We start from the raw sequence: 11,905 nt of genomic DNA, 5'->3' as shown, positions 1-11,905 counted from the left end.
CTTCCTAGTTTAATTTGAGACATTTATGTCTACAAAGATAAAATTCAGAATTTAGTTCTGATGAGTGTTATCCTTGTAACTGCCAACAGAACTGCTTTCATGGAGTTACTCTAACAGTTGTTTTAAAATAAATGAAGAATCATGAGGCATATCCTCAAATTTGCTATCCAGTGTTTTGAATCCAGATGCTGAGAGCTTTGACAAGTTCTGTCCATGGTGTTCAGTGCATTATCAATGATCATTGACACAAAGAAAAGCAGAATTTATTCTGCTGTTTCTGAGGGCAAGAGTTTGATGTTGCTGAAATATGTGGTGCATGATTTTCATAATGCTGTTTTCTGTTTGTGTTCTGCTTTTCTCCCTTTTTATCACCTTTGCTCCCCTTGACATTTTCAGGAATATTAAATCTTCCCAATAGAGCTGTTTACTTCTATACTAGCAAAAAGGTCATCTTAAGAAATTCCAAAGAACAGTACAACTGAAGGGCTTGGGGATTTTTTTAGTGCTTTGGGTTTTCTTTGCTTTTGCCAGACTCATCAGTTGTCTCTCAGATACCATTGCTACCTTCTCACCTGCCAACATGGAGCAGTAATTAAAGCAAACCCCACTGTGATCATTCCTTAATTTGTGCTCTTTCAGGAGTGCCCATGAAGTGAACATTTCTTTTCATTGAACATTTCATCTGCAGCTGACAGCTTCAAAATACCCCCTCAGCTACTTTGGGAGAGTTGTTGTCTTCAGCCCCAAATAAGCATCAGGGATAAAATCAGTGGCCTGAGACTGTTCCTGTTTCACTTCCAATCTTTAAAGACATCAAGCAAATTCTTTATTTGCTTTTTGGTGGTTTGCTTGTAGTAACAGTTCTGTTTCCATTTCATTTGTACTTGGATTTTTGAGCAATATGTGCAGTCCTAGAAGATTGAGGTAATACTTGTCTTCCAAATTTTCTGGCATTTCCTAATGTGCATGAGAAATTGCTTTTTTTACAGTGGAATAAATCTTGGCAGGTTTGGTATATCTGTAACTATTGCTTGAATACAATTCCATAGGACAGAGATGATCTGTGTTATTTAATTAAATGCACAGTATGTTGGTATAGCAACATTATTATGGTCCTTGAGCATTTAAAAGTGTTTTAAATGGTTTTGCTGTTTTCAAAAAGTAGCATCCTTCTCAGTCCATTTAAGTGTAAATATTTATTAACATCTACAGTTTCCTCTAATCATATAAATGGAACAAACCAATCACACCCAGATGGTTATATCTGATGCAATAGGACTCTATTTTATAATCAGTTCTCTTCGTTTTCTGTGGACATGGATGATCAGACTAGAACTACCTGTACTGAATCTTCAGCTGGATCATTCTTTGTGTCAGTGTCTGAAGCAAATTACCTGCTAGCAAAGATACCAAAAAATGAATCTTAGCAGCACAAAGTCCCTGAGATTTTTGCAATAATTAAAATATTTTGCTTATAGGCTCAGATTTCCTGCTGAGAAATCAGCACTCTGAAGGCAGATAAATGAAAATGGTTCCTTGGGAAGCTGAGTTTCCAAGGTGAGGGGTGGCAGTGGTGGAGAAATCCATTCTTGCTTTTCCTTTTTTTCCTGTTTTGGTTTTTTCCCTCTGTTCATTCTGAAACTATGACTTGATGAATGTCATTAGGCTGTAATCCATTTATTGCATGTGGTGGTGGGAACAGAGAATTTGACAGTTCATTTGGGCTGAGTGATCCAGAGTCACTCTGAGCTGAGCCCCCGCTGCCATCAAACTGCGAGATTTTCTTCTTGATCATTTTTCTCTCTTTTGCTCGGCGATTCTGGAACCAGATTTTCACCTGGGGCATTATAAATGACACCTGATTAATTCAAAGTGCTGCTCAACTTTTTACAGTAATCATAGCAATGGAAATGTAGGTAGGTTGAAAAACAGTATTTAAAAAACACAAAACCCAAAGCAAACAAACAAAAAGCCATGAGGAAGAAAAGCCCCAAAGTTAAAACCAAACCAAAAAACCCTCCACAAACAAAATACTGAATTTGTGCAGTGAAAAGTTTTTGCATTGTTCTGTATTAATTTTTGGCATAATAACCAATGGAAAATTGATTTTTTTCTTTCTTGATTTCTGTTTTTTTTCTTGGGCCTTTGGTGCAAAGCGAACACAGTGTTATATTTAGGAACACAGAAATCAATGAACTCATTGACACTCAGGCCACAGAGTTCATCATTTCAGCTTTGCCAGTGTCATAATTTATGAAGATGCAATTATGGATTAATTGTGAAGATTTCTTTATTATCCATGTGACAAATTAATTCAAAGCCAAGTAGTGAGGGTTCTTTTTCTTCATTTATGTTGTGAGTGATTTTTGTGTGTATCTATATTCTTATGTATTTAGAAGTTTTGACTGTTTTTATTACTGGAATATGTATTTAAACATGTATTTTGCAGATACATATGTACTGTTATGTGTGTAAATAGATATATCAGCACTACTTAAAGCCAATCAATTTCCCAGGCTCACTGTGCAGGTGAAAAACTTACCTGTTTAAAATCTGCTTTAAGGATCTCTATTTTCTTTCCTTATGTGAAAGTGTGAATGAGGAGGAATTTCTGTTTGAGTTTTTATGCTTGCTGTGTTCTTAATTCACAGTATTTGTTACAGCCTTTGAGGTGTGTTGAATACAACACAATATAGAAAGTTGTACCCTTGCTTTTTATTAAAAATCTCAGTGATTTATATTTATTTTTACTACCCTGCTGGTATTGGCATGAAGAAGCATTTAGCTTTGTGTGTCCTGTGGAAATGCTGATCTGTAATGTATTTTGTCTCTATTATACTTGAAGGAACTTTACCAGGTAAAAAGGGGTGGCATTAGGAGCAGCAGCTCTGTAAAAGGAAACTGCTGATTTTCTGCAGGCTCACTGGGGACTCCAGGCATGTCTGTGTTCTAAATCAGCAGAACATTAAAGTGGAGGTTGCAAATCTCTCATAATTGCAGTTCTCTGAAAATTTCCCAGTGCAGCTCTGTCCTACTGTGTGACAAACTTAGTCCATCCATGATAAACTTGTTTTTTGTTGTTCCTGCCTGGGGGCACTCACTGTCTGTGCTGCACTATTTGGATCTGGGCACTAAAATATGTTTATAAAATCCCAGTGTTTGATCCTAAAACACCACTGATTGTCTCTGCATTCCTATACTTCCAGCCTCCATTGGTGCCTCTCTGCTCCCTGCTCTTCCACAGACTGAGTGCAGAATCAGAGAAGGCACTGAAAGAGGAACATTTTCAGAGACCTGAATGTGTATATTTAGAAAGAACAAAAGCTTGTAAAATTCAAAGAAGAAAGATCTCTAGTTAATATTTACCTCAGGGCAATGATCTGGTTTTTAAATGAGATGACTAATTCAGTATCACCAAATCTGCCCTTCTCCTCCAGCTGTAGCAGAACCATTGCAATTCTGGAGGCCTGGATCCAGCAGTTACTATTTCCACACACTGCAGAGCTGTGCTTGAGAGAAGTGCTCTCCCACACAGGGATTTTAGGGAATTTGTGGGATCTCAGCACCTCAGGACTGAGGTGCCGAGTCACCGAGACCACCCTTGGGGGGCTCGGGAGTCCTGGAATGTTCCAGAAGTGTCTGGTGGCTGGACTTTGATCCTACACAGGAGACGACACCTGTATGAGGATAGGAGGGTTTCACCGGGGTGAATGGTGAAGGGATTGGTTAATTAGAGGGTGAGACACAGGGTTTAGGATTTCTGTACAGGGGGGTTTAGAGAAGTAAGATGGAGGAATTGGGGCGTGTCCTGTCCTTCTTCTTCTTCTTCTTCTTCTTCTCCTCCATCTTCTGTGGTGATGGTGGCACTTTGGGATTGGTCATTACTAAAAGTGCACTGGTTAATAAGGGTAAAAGGTATTGGGGAAAAATGATAAATATTGTACACGTAACTTTGGGTATAAAGATAGGTGACTGTCCGGAGGGCAGGGAGTGTGCTCATGGCTGGCTGCTGAGCAGAGCTCTGTCGGGCCGAGAGAAAATCTTTTAGATAAACAATTAATAAACACCGAGACCGAGAAAAGAACTGAAGCCTCTTCTCGTCCTTTGATACGCGGGCTGCCCCAAGGCCACCCCGGGCCTTTCCAGGCCATCCAAACAGCCGAAAACCGGACAGGAATTCTCATCCTGAGTTGCTCTGGTGTCTGTATGAACATGGCTAACACAGCTCCTGTGCCCTGCTCAGCAGCCTGCTTTATCCAGGACAGACATTAAATATGTACTAGACAGGAGTGAAGGCAGAGCTGCTTTCCAAGGGAGCAATAATGCAAATATGCACTTGAACATTCCCTGGATGGATAGTCTGGGCTACACACGAGTGGCAAAAAGAGATCCTGACTTGAAAATCCAAGCTGTAAAACCCCCCTGAATATGCTGAAATCTGACAGAGGAAGAATGTGGCCTGTGGAAATTGTGGCAATATATTTGTAACAAAAAAACCCATAGATATCTCATTGGATTGAGTTTTAACTTTCCTGTCTTACAGCTGAAATATATCAAATGCTTTGGATTTTTTGCTGGCCATTACTTGGTGTGATTTCAAGAAGAAATAAAATTATGAGTGTTGTAACTCTTGGGGCCATAGCTAAGACCTGTTAGCTGGAATTTCAGCTTGGCATCAAGCTAGACAGTAAGAATAGCTACTTTTTAAAGTATGAGTGAACTCCTAATGTTGAATTCCTTATAACTGGAGGGTTCTGTCAAATTAATTCTGTCAAAATAACTGTGGGGCTGTGTAGTGGATTGGCTGTGTCAAATGCAAAGAGGCAGGAGGTGGCTGCTGCTGTGTCCCCTGGCAGGGCCTGGGCACTGTGGGCACAGCTGGGGGGTGCCCTCTGTCCCCTGGCAGTGCCTAGGCACTGTGGGCACAGCTGGGGGGTGCTCTCTGTGCCTGGGCACTGTGGGCACACCTGAGGGCACACCTCTGTCCCTGTCCCTGGCAGGGCCTGGGCACTGTGGGCACAGCTGAGGGGTGCTCTCTGTCCCTGTCCCTGGCAGTGCCTTGGCACTGTGGGCACAGCTGGGGGGTGCTCTCTGTCCCTGGGCCTTGGCACTGTGGGCACAGCTGGGGGATGCTCTCTGTCCCTGGCACTGCCTGGGCACTGTGGGCACAGCTGAGGGCACACCTCTGTCCCTGTCACTGGCAGTGCCTGGGCACTGTGGGCACACCTGGGGATTGCTCTCTGTCCCCTGGCAGGGCCTGGGCACTGTGGGCACAGCTGGGGGGTGCTCTCTGTCCCTGGGCCTTGGCACTGTGGGCACAGCTGGGGGATGCCCTCTGTCCCTGGCACTGCCTGGGCACTGTGGGCACAGCTGGGGGATGCCCTCTGTCCCTGGCACTGCCTGGGCACTGTGGGCACAGCTGAGGGCACACCTCTGTCCCTGTCCCTGGGCCTGGGCACTGTGGGCACAGCTGAGGGCACACCTCTGTCCCTGTCCCTGGCAGTGCCTGGGCACTGTGGGCACAGCTGGGGATTGCTCTCTGTCCCCTGGCAGTGCCTGGGCACTGTGGGCACACCTGAGGCATGTTTTCTGTACCTGTCTTTCGGAGAGTCCCAGGTTTGCTGCGAGTTCTGACTTCCTCCTGATGGTAATGTATCTGTTGCAGTGAAATTCCTTCTCTAGTTCCAGCCTCTGGTGGTCTGTGTAAACAACCCGGTACTTTTCTTTTGTTCTTGTTTTACCTGGTTAGAAAAGAAAGATTATTCATAGATTGAGTTGGATTTTCCATAGCAGCTTGCAAACATCTCAGGCATTTCCCAGACATGAATTAAACCACAGGACACTTGGATAGGACTGCTTTCTGTGGTACAGAGGTGCAGGGTGAAGTGACAGACTGTTGGTTACCATAACTCTCTTTCCCTCTTTATTTCCCCTCCCTGTAAACATATATTTAAATGTGAAGCTCTTAAGTGCTAAACACCCTGAAGCATGTTAAATAATTCACAGCAGTACATAATTGGTGCTGGCTATATTAATCTCAAAGGAGTTTCATTGCAGTGCTCATTCTGTGTCTCTGAGAGCATAAATACCCAGCATTTCAAGACTGAGCTTCAGTCACAATTTGTGCAGTTATACTGTGGCCTATTTATTTATCTGAGTTTCTAAAGATTGCTTCTGTAGCACAAAGGTGTGTCCTCCTAGAAATGTTGAAATGTTTTTCCTTTCTTGTGGCCATAGGATAAATTCAGAAGTTCAAGAATAATTTAATGTACTTTATCCAAAAGGTCCAGTCTTGCAAGGTGCTGAGTGCCTGTAGGATATCCCTGAGGGTTCTCTGTGCTGGGCTTCCCTTTACAGTTGGAGGTACTTGACAATTTGTAAGATGAGGCAATAAAATCTTGTAAAAGGATTACAGGATCATCCTCTCTCTAATGTATAAAAGAAATATTCTTAGATATATTGGATAAATACTGTTAAGAGAAACATTATTAAATGTTTAGAATGTATCTCTCATTTAATATAATTTTTAAGCAATTCTTCATGTAATAATAATCCAGAGAGATCAGTTTTCAACTTATTTGTTCTCCTTTGCACTTTCAGCAACCAACTAGATAGTTTTCCTTTTTTCTTCTGATCTTCTCAGTTTTTTTTGATGTGAGTTTTCTGGGACAAACTGTAGGACAAAGACTCCTTTAAAGTGGTTCCCTAAAATCCATTGAGGTGTTAAGATGAAGCACACGCCACACAAAGGAGCGACAAGGAGATCTTATCAAGAACCCCTTTCACATTCAGAAACACAAGCCAATTGGTTTGGAATTTACAAGCCCTAAACAAATGTCAGACGCTTTCATCTTAGCAGAAGAAAAAGGGACAGAAATAGATGAAGGAATATTTTTTCCCTCAGTTCTCTTTACTTTTGGACCGACACCGAGGACAGGCTGGGATATTTTTATCTGAAGGTAGACATAGCTGAAATAAGCATAATTAGGGATATTTTCCCAAATCCTCTGCCACTTCAACTTCCAGCATAGAAGATTTTCCTACCTAAATTTGCAGGACTAAATCATTCAACTGAGTTTACTTTTTTTCATGGTACAAATCATTGGCTTTGAAATATTTGCCCTCAGTGATAGTTCTAATGCTAACAATAGTATAGATATTCAGGTTCCTTGTAAACTGAGGGCTTAGAGGGAATCTTTGAAAACAAGTTAAAATTCAACAAGGTTATTCCGGCCTCACTATAATCAGCAAATATAACCATGATTTGAGGGGGTGGAGAAAAGGAGTAGTTTTCCCCATTCCCCTTGGTCATAAAATTCACAGAGTATTTCTTCTGAAGACAATAAAGCTGGGAGAAGGCCTCTTTATTTGCTGTGAAAATCATCACCCTTTCCGGCAATATAACTCCTGAAGAAAGGAGGGAGAAGGAAGAGACAAGGCTGCATATCAAAGCAAAGAGAAGTGTTAAAAGGGTCTGTTGCCTCAATATGACAGATAGGCCTCAAAACCTCAGACAATGTAGGCCAGTGGAAAATAGATGTCACAACTAATTTACAAAGAAAAATAAATTAGCATTAAAGCAGGGGTCTGGCCTTTTTTCCTGCTATTCTGTTTTGCTTTCTGGCCATGTTTCTGCTATTCTGTAATCTGAATTACTTGTACATCACAGCTTGTTTAAACAAAGACATAAAATGTGTTGGCTGTATTTTGAAAAAAATCCTGTGGCTGAGCTTGTAACATATGAACATCATGTTGATCTTTTGTTTAGTCCTGTTAAAGACCCTTCTCTTTCTGAGATGGGTCACTCCCAGATGAAGTGTCATATGAAGTTTTAAAACCTTTTTCTAGGCCCTTTAGATACCTTTTCAGTAAGTTTTACACTTTGAAGGTTCTCTTATTCTCAGAAAATACACATCTTACCCTGTTGATTACAGAGAGTTTAGAAGATAATTGGAAGTTCTGCTCCAGCATAACTGAAGTGGATGGCAGATTTTATCGTAGATTTTCAGTAAAAGCAGGATCAGATTATCAGGAATTCCTTAGATGTTCTTTTCCTCACTTGGAGGGTCTGACTGGGAAGGTCTTTTTACCGATCCCACTTTCCATGTTTGATTTTTTAAAAATGTCTTATTGCCTTGGATATTTGCAATGTTTGTGTGTTTGAAGTAAAACAAGGGTTGGTTCTGAACATACAGTTACAGTCCTTTAGTCAGAGGATGTTTCATTTCAAATCACATTTTATCTGTTGAAAGGACAGAGTACTTCTGGCTTTGATCTTGTTTCATCCTGAAGATTGACTTGATCAGGTAAATTTTCATTTCACTTTACCTGCAATTTAATTTTGTTTTGTATCAAATGCTACATAAGAGTATTGAATCAGAATGTAGTGTATTTAATAGAGTCTAAACAGAGAGAAAAAATTCCCACTGACATCTCCTCACTCAAAATAATTCCCACTGTCTTTAGGACAGTATTTCAAGAGGCTCTCTCATCTAATGAGATGTGTTGTGGTTTCTGTTACTCCATTCTGCTCACACACTGATGTGTGTACACCCTGGTGGAGTTAAGGACATCCACATGTTTATGCATAGAAATGTATTGGTAGAGTTTAGGGCTGTCATTCTGGGATTTTAAAGCAATGAACTTTATTAAGCAGTGATAACACTGAAGGAGAACAAATCAGTAGCTACTTTGATAACCCAAATAACATTATGGCAATAAGGAAAAACAGCAAGTGTGTTTCAAAGAGGGGTTATAATGGCATCAAGTCAGTTTTCTTCTAGAGAAAACACTGATAAGGTGGTACAGAGCAGTTACATGCATAATTTTAGCTTTGTCATTTATTTGAATTCTCTTCCATTTATCACAATTTTTTCTGTTACAGGCTTAAAATTTCCAGTTGTTTTTTTTTTTTACACCAATGAAAAGCTAAATGTCTTTGGTACTTTTCTTATTTTGCACAATTACCACATTTGTGCTTCACTCTCACGATCTCTTTTTTTAAGGTGGGTTGATGCCTTGAGCTCACTTCTGTGAAGTCCTGGCTGTTTTTAACACTTCAAAGGATTGGGTTCTAGGAATGCACAGCCTCAGGACATGCAGCTATTGATGGGCTCTGTTCCACCTGTCCTGAGTGGTTCATAAATGATTTCAGAATGTGAGTAAATCCTGTGTAAGCACTTTTGAGACTAGAGATGAATTTAGACCCAAAACATTGCCTCTGAATTGCAAATATATTTTATAACTTTGGACAAGTGCATGAGAAACCTTTCAGGGTCTTCCAAGTCTGTTCAATAAGTGTAAAGCAAGGATTTAGATTTTTAAGTGTGTTAAACTTTAAGAATGTTATTCCTCAAGAATGCCACACATTGAAAATTCTGTGCCAACATGACACAGCCAGGGCTGCCTCATTGACATTCAGAAGTCTCAGCTGAATTTGATCTACACTCAAGTCTTGCATCACTTCTACACCCGGCAATCTCCAAAGATGTTAATGAAGTTACTGGGATTTACATGAGTATACAGAAGGGGGACAGCAGACTGACTCTGCCTGGCTTTGAAGGCCTTGGTAGAGGCTCCAAGTGGCAGGAGAGCACTGTGATATCCCAATGTTCACCAGGCATTTTATATTTAGTAACAGAGGCAAAACAATGTGTGTCTGCTTTATAATTAGGAAACAATTACCAGGCTAATTTTGCTCCTGAGTAATAACCATTTGAAGGAGGATTCTGTCTGCAGCAGCAGTGCAGATTTTCTGTGTTTTCTAAGACTGCTCCAATTGTAATTGCTCTGCTTTTTTTTGAGCATTTCTTTGATGCTCTCTAACACACACTTATTACTTTTAACCAGAACCACAGATCCAGCAAACCTTGCTACACCCAGTTTCCACCTTGGGAATATACATGGAAACATCATCTGGCAGGCAGCTTGTGGCAAGGACAGGCACATCAGTGAGTGCCACTTGCAGCAAAGAGATTTTTAATTGTGTAAATGTGGAAGCTGAAAAATTATGGCAAAGATGTGAAATTAAATGAAAAGGAAGCTTAACCAAGGAATTATGTGATCTGCAAACAAAATAGTCTATGCTGATTGTTTGAGTCAGATTGCTTCTCTAGGAATATTGGTGCTCACCTAATCTGGGCAGAAAAATATGAGACACAGGAAAATTGCATAATCACTGCAGTTAGATCAGAGCACCTGGTTTTCTTTATAATTATTGAGAAGTTTATAAGGTGTAAAAAGATAAACCTGATTCTATATTGATATCTTCCCTGCAGCACAAAATAACTATGTAGTATTTCTGTCTGTAACTGTTAAATGTCGCTGCATTGCTCCATAACACTTCCATGATTATCATCACTTTAACATGATAATCATGTTTATCACACAAAATGCTTAACAGAGTGTTCCAACAGGGATTCCTGGAGCTGAGACCCCATCAACCATTCCACTACAGCAACCACAGAAAGCCTTTATGGGAGAAAGCGAAACTAGCACAAATTTAGTTCAAACTGCATTAAACAGCAGTGGGCTAAATAAATGTCATAAACGACCCACCAACCTATGTGCTTCAAGTAAAGTTAATTATTTCTAAGCTCAGTGATAGCAGAAGATGCTTTCTGAGGTTGGAAGTTGAATTTGCACTCACCAGCAGTGTTGGTTTGCACCGTTTTCCTCATCCACTCATAAGAGCTGTGCCTTTGGCTGTTGGGAGAGATTTGCTGGGCATGGATTGTATCTACAGGAGGTAAGGGCGCAGCAGCAGCAGCGGGGTGCAGGGAGCTGTAGTCAGCAGAGCTGTAGGAGCCCTGGCCAGGGGACGAGCCATTGATGTGGGCAGCGGGCGCGGCGCTGGAAGGGCCTGGCCCGTAGGCGCCCCAGTCCTCGCGCTGGGGGCCGTAGTGGGAGCCCCAGGCGGGCGCCGGCTGCCCGTGGCTGTCCAGGGCTGCCACGGGGTGGTATCCCATGTAGTCGGAGTAGGCTGGGGCAGACACGAAGTTCTGCACGGGCAGGCTGTTGCTGGCCCTGGCAGGTCCTGGGTACATGCTGGGCTCCTTCTCCAAGAGCGAGCTCACGTACATGGCTGTCCCAGCTGTAAACACGGCGTCACAACATCTTGGTCCTCAGCGTCTTCTTTTACTGCTCAAAAATATTTGTGTTTGGTTTTCTCTAATAATGCCACTCTGCTTGGAATCTTCTACTTCATCCTCTTTTATTATCAACTGTGTTACCAGGTGCTGGTGGTAATGGTTTACCAAGATCTTGTCTGACGTCAGCCCAACTGCCTGCCTCATAATTACATTTACATTCAAATGAAGGGCCGACCAACCCCACCTTGCTGCTGGTTCTGGTGCTTTCTCTTTCAGAGAACTTTTATCTATCCTATTATCCTGCCCTGATATTCAACAGTGATCCCAGTCCTGTAAGATGATGCAACAGTTACTTGGATTTGTAACTTAAATAGTTAAGTAAATCGACCTTTTTAAAAGAAATTAGAGTAGTAACTATAACAGCAATGTTTAACATTCTTCTTGTCTGAAACCTTTATTTTGTCAGGTATTATCAATCAACAAATAAATCTGTTACTCCCTTAATTTCTCATACAATTTTAAAAAAATCTCCTTTTTAGTCTTTAACGGATACAGTCAATTTGAATAATTGCAATTCAATAACTTCAAAATATAGAGCACCTTGTAAACAGCATGTCTGGAGTATAAACGTCTCAAAAATGTTCCTCACATTGTTGATGTTTGTAAGAGGTTTTCCAGAATGGGAGAGTTTAAAGCTCTGACTGTAAGACACATGTTCACACTCTCCCCATACAGAGTGATTTAAGAGATCCCTTCATCTGGTGGCCGTTGCAAACTGATAAATTTTAAAAAGCAGACAATAAATCTTCCTAACA

At 41.1% G+C, this 11,905-nt stretch overlaps 1 protein-coding gene across 1 annotated transcript; it reads right to left on the bottom strand.

The window, feature by feature from the left end:
• Window positions 1-1,508: 1,508 nt before the first annotated feature.
• Window positions 1,509-11,186, bottom strand: LOC135447702 (homeobox protein CDX-4-like). Its single transcript, XM_064712792.1, has 3 exons — window positions 10,649-11,186; window positions 5,596-5,741; window positions 1,509-1,837 (listed from the first exon to the last, which is right to left on the bottom strand). The coding sequence occupies exons 1-3, from the start codon at window positions 11,079-11,081 to the stop codon at window positions 1,631-1,633; spliced, it is 786 nt and encodes a 261-aa protein (XP_064568862.1). The 5' UTR covers window positions 11,082-11,186; the 3' UTR covers window positions 1,509-1,630.
• Between the last annotated feature and the right edge of the window lie 719 nt (window positions 11,187-11,905).

The sequence above is a fragment of the Zonotrichia leucophrys genome, chromosome 4A (genome assembly GCF_028769735.1).
Source record: "Zonotrichia leucophrys gambelii isolate GWCS_2022_RI chromosome 4A, RI_Zleu_2.0, whole genome shotgun sequence".
Lineage (NCBI taxonomy): Eukaryota > Metazoa > Chordata > Aves > Passeriformes > Passerellidae > Zonotrichia > Zonotrichia leucophrys.
This window is presented reverse-complemented; position numbering and strand designations above follow the sequence as displayed.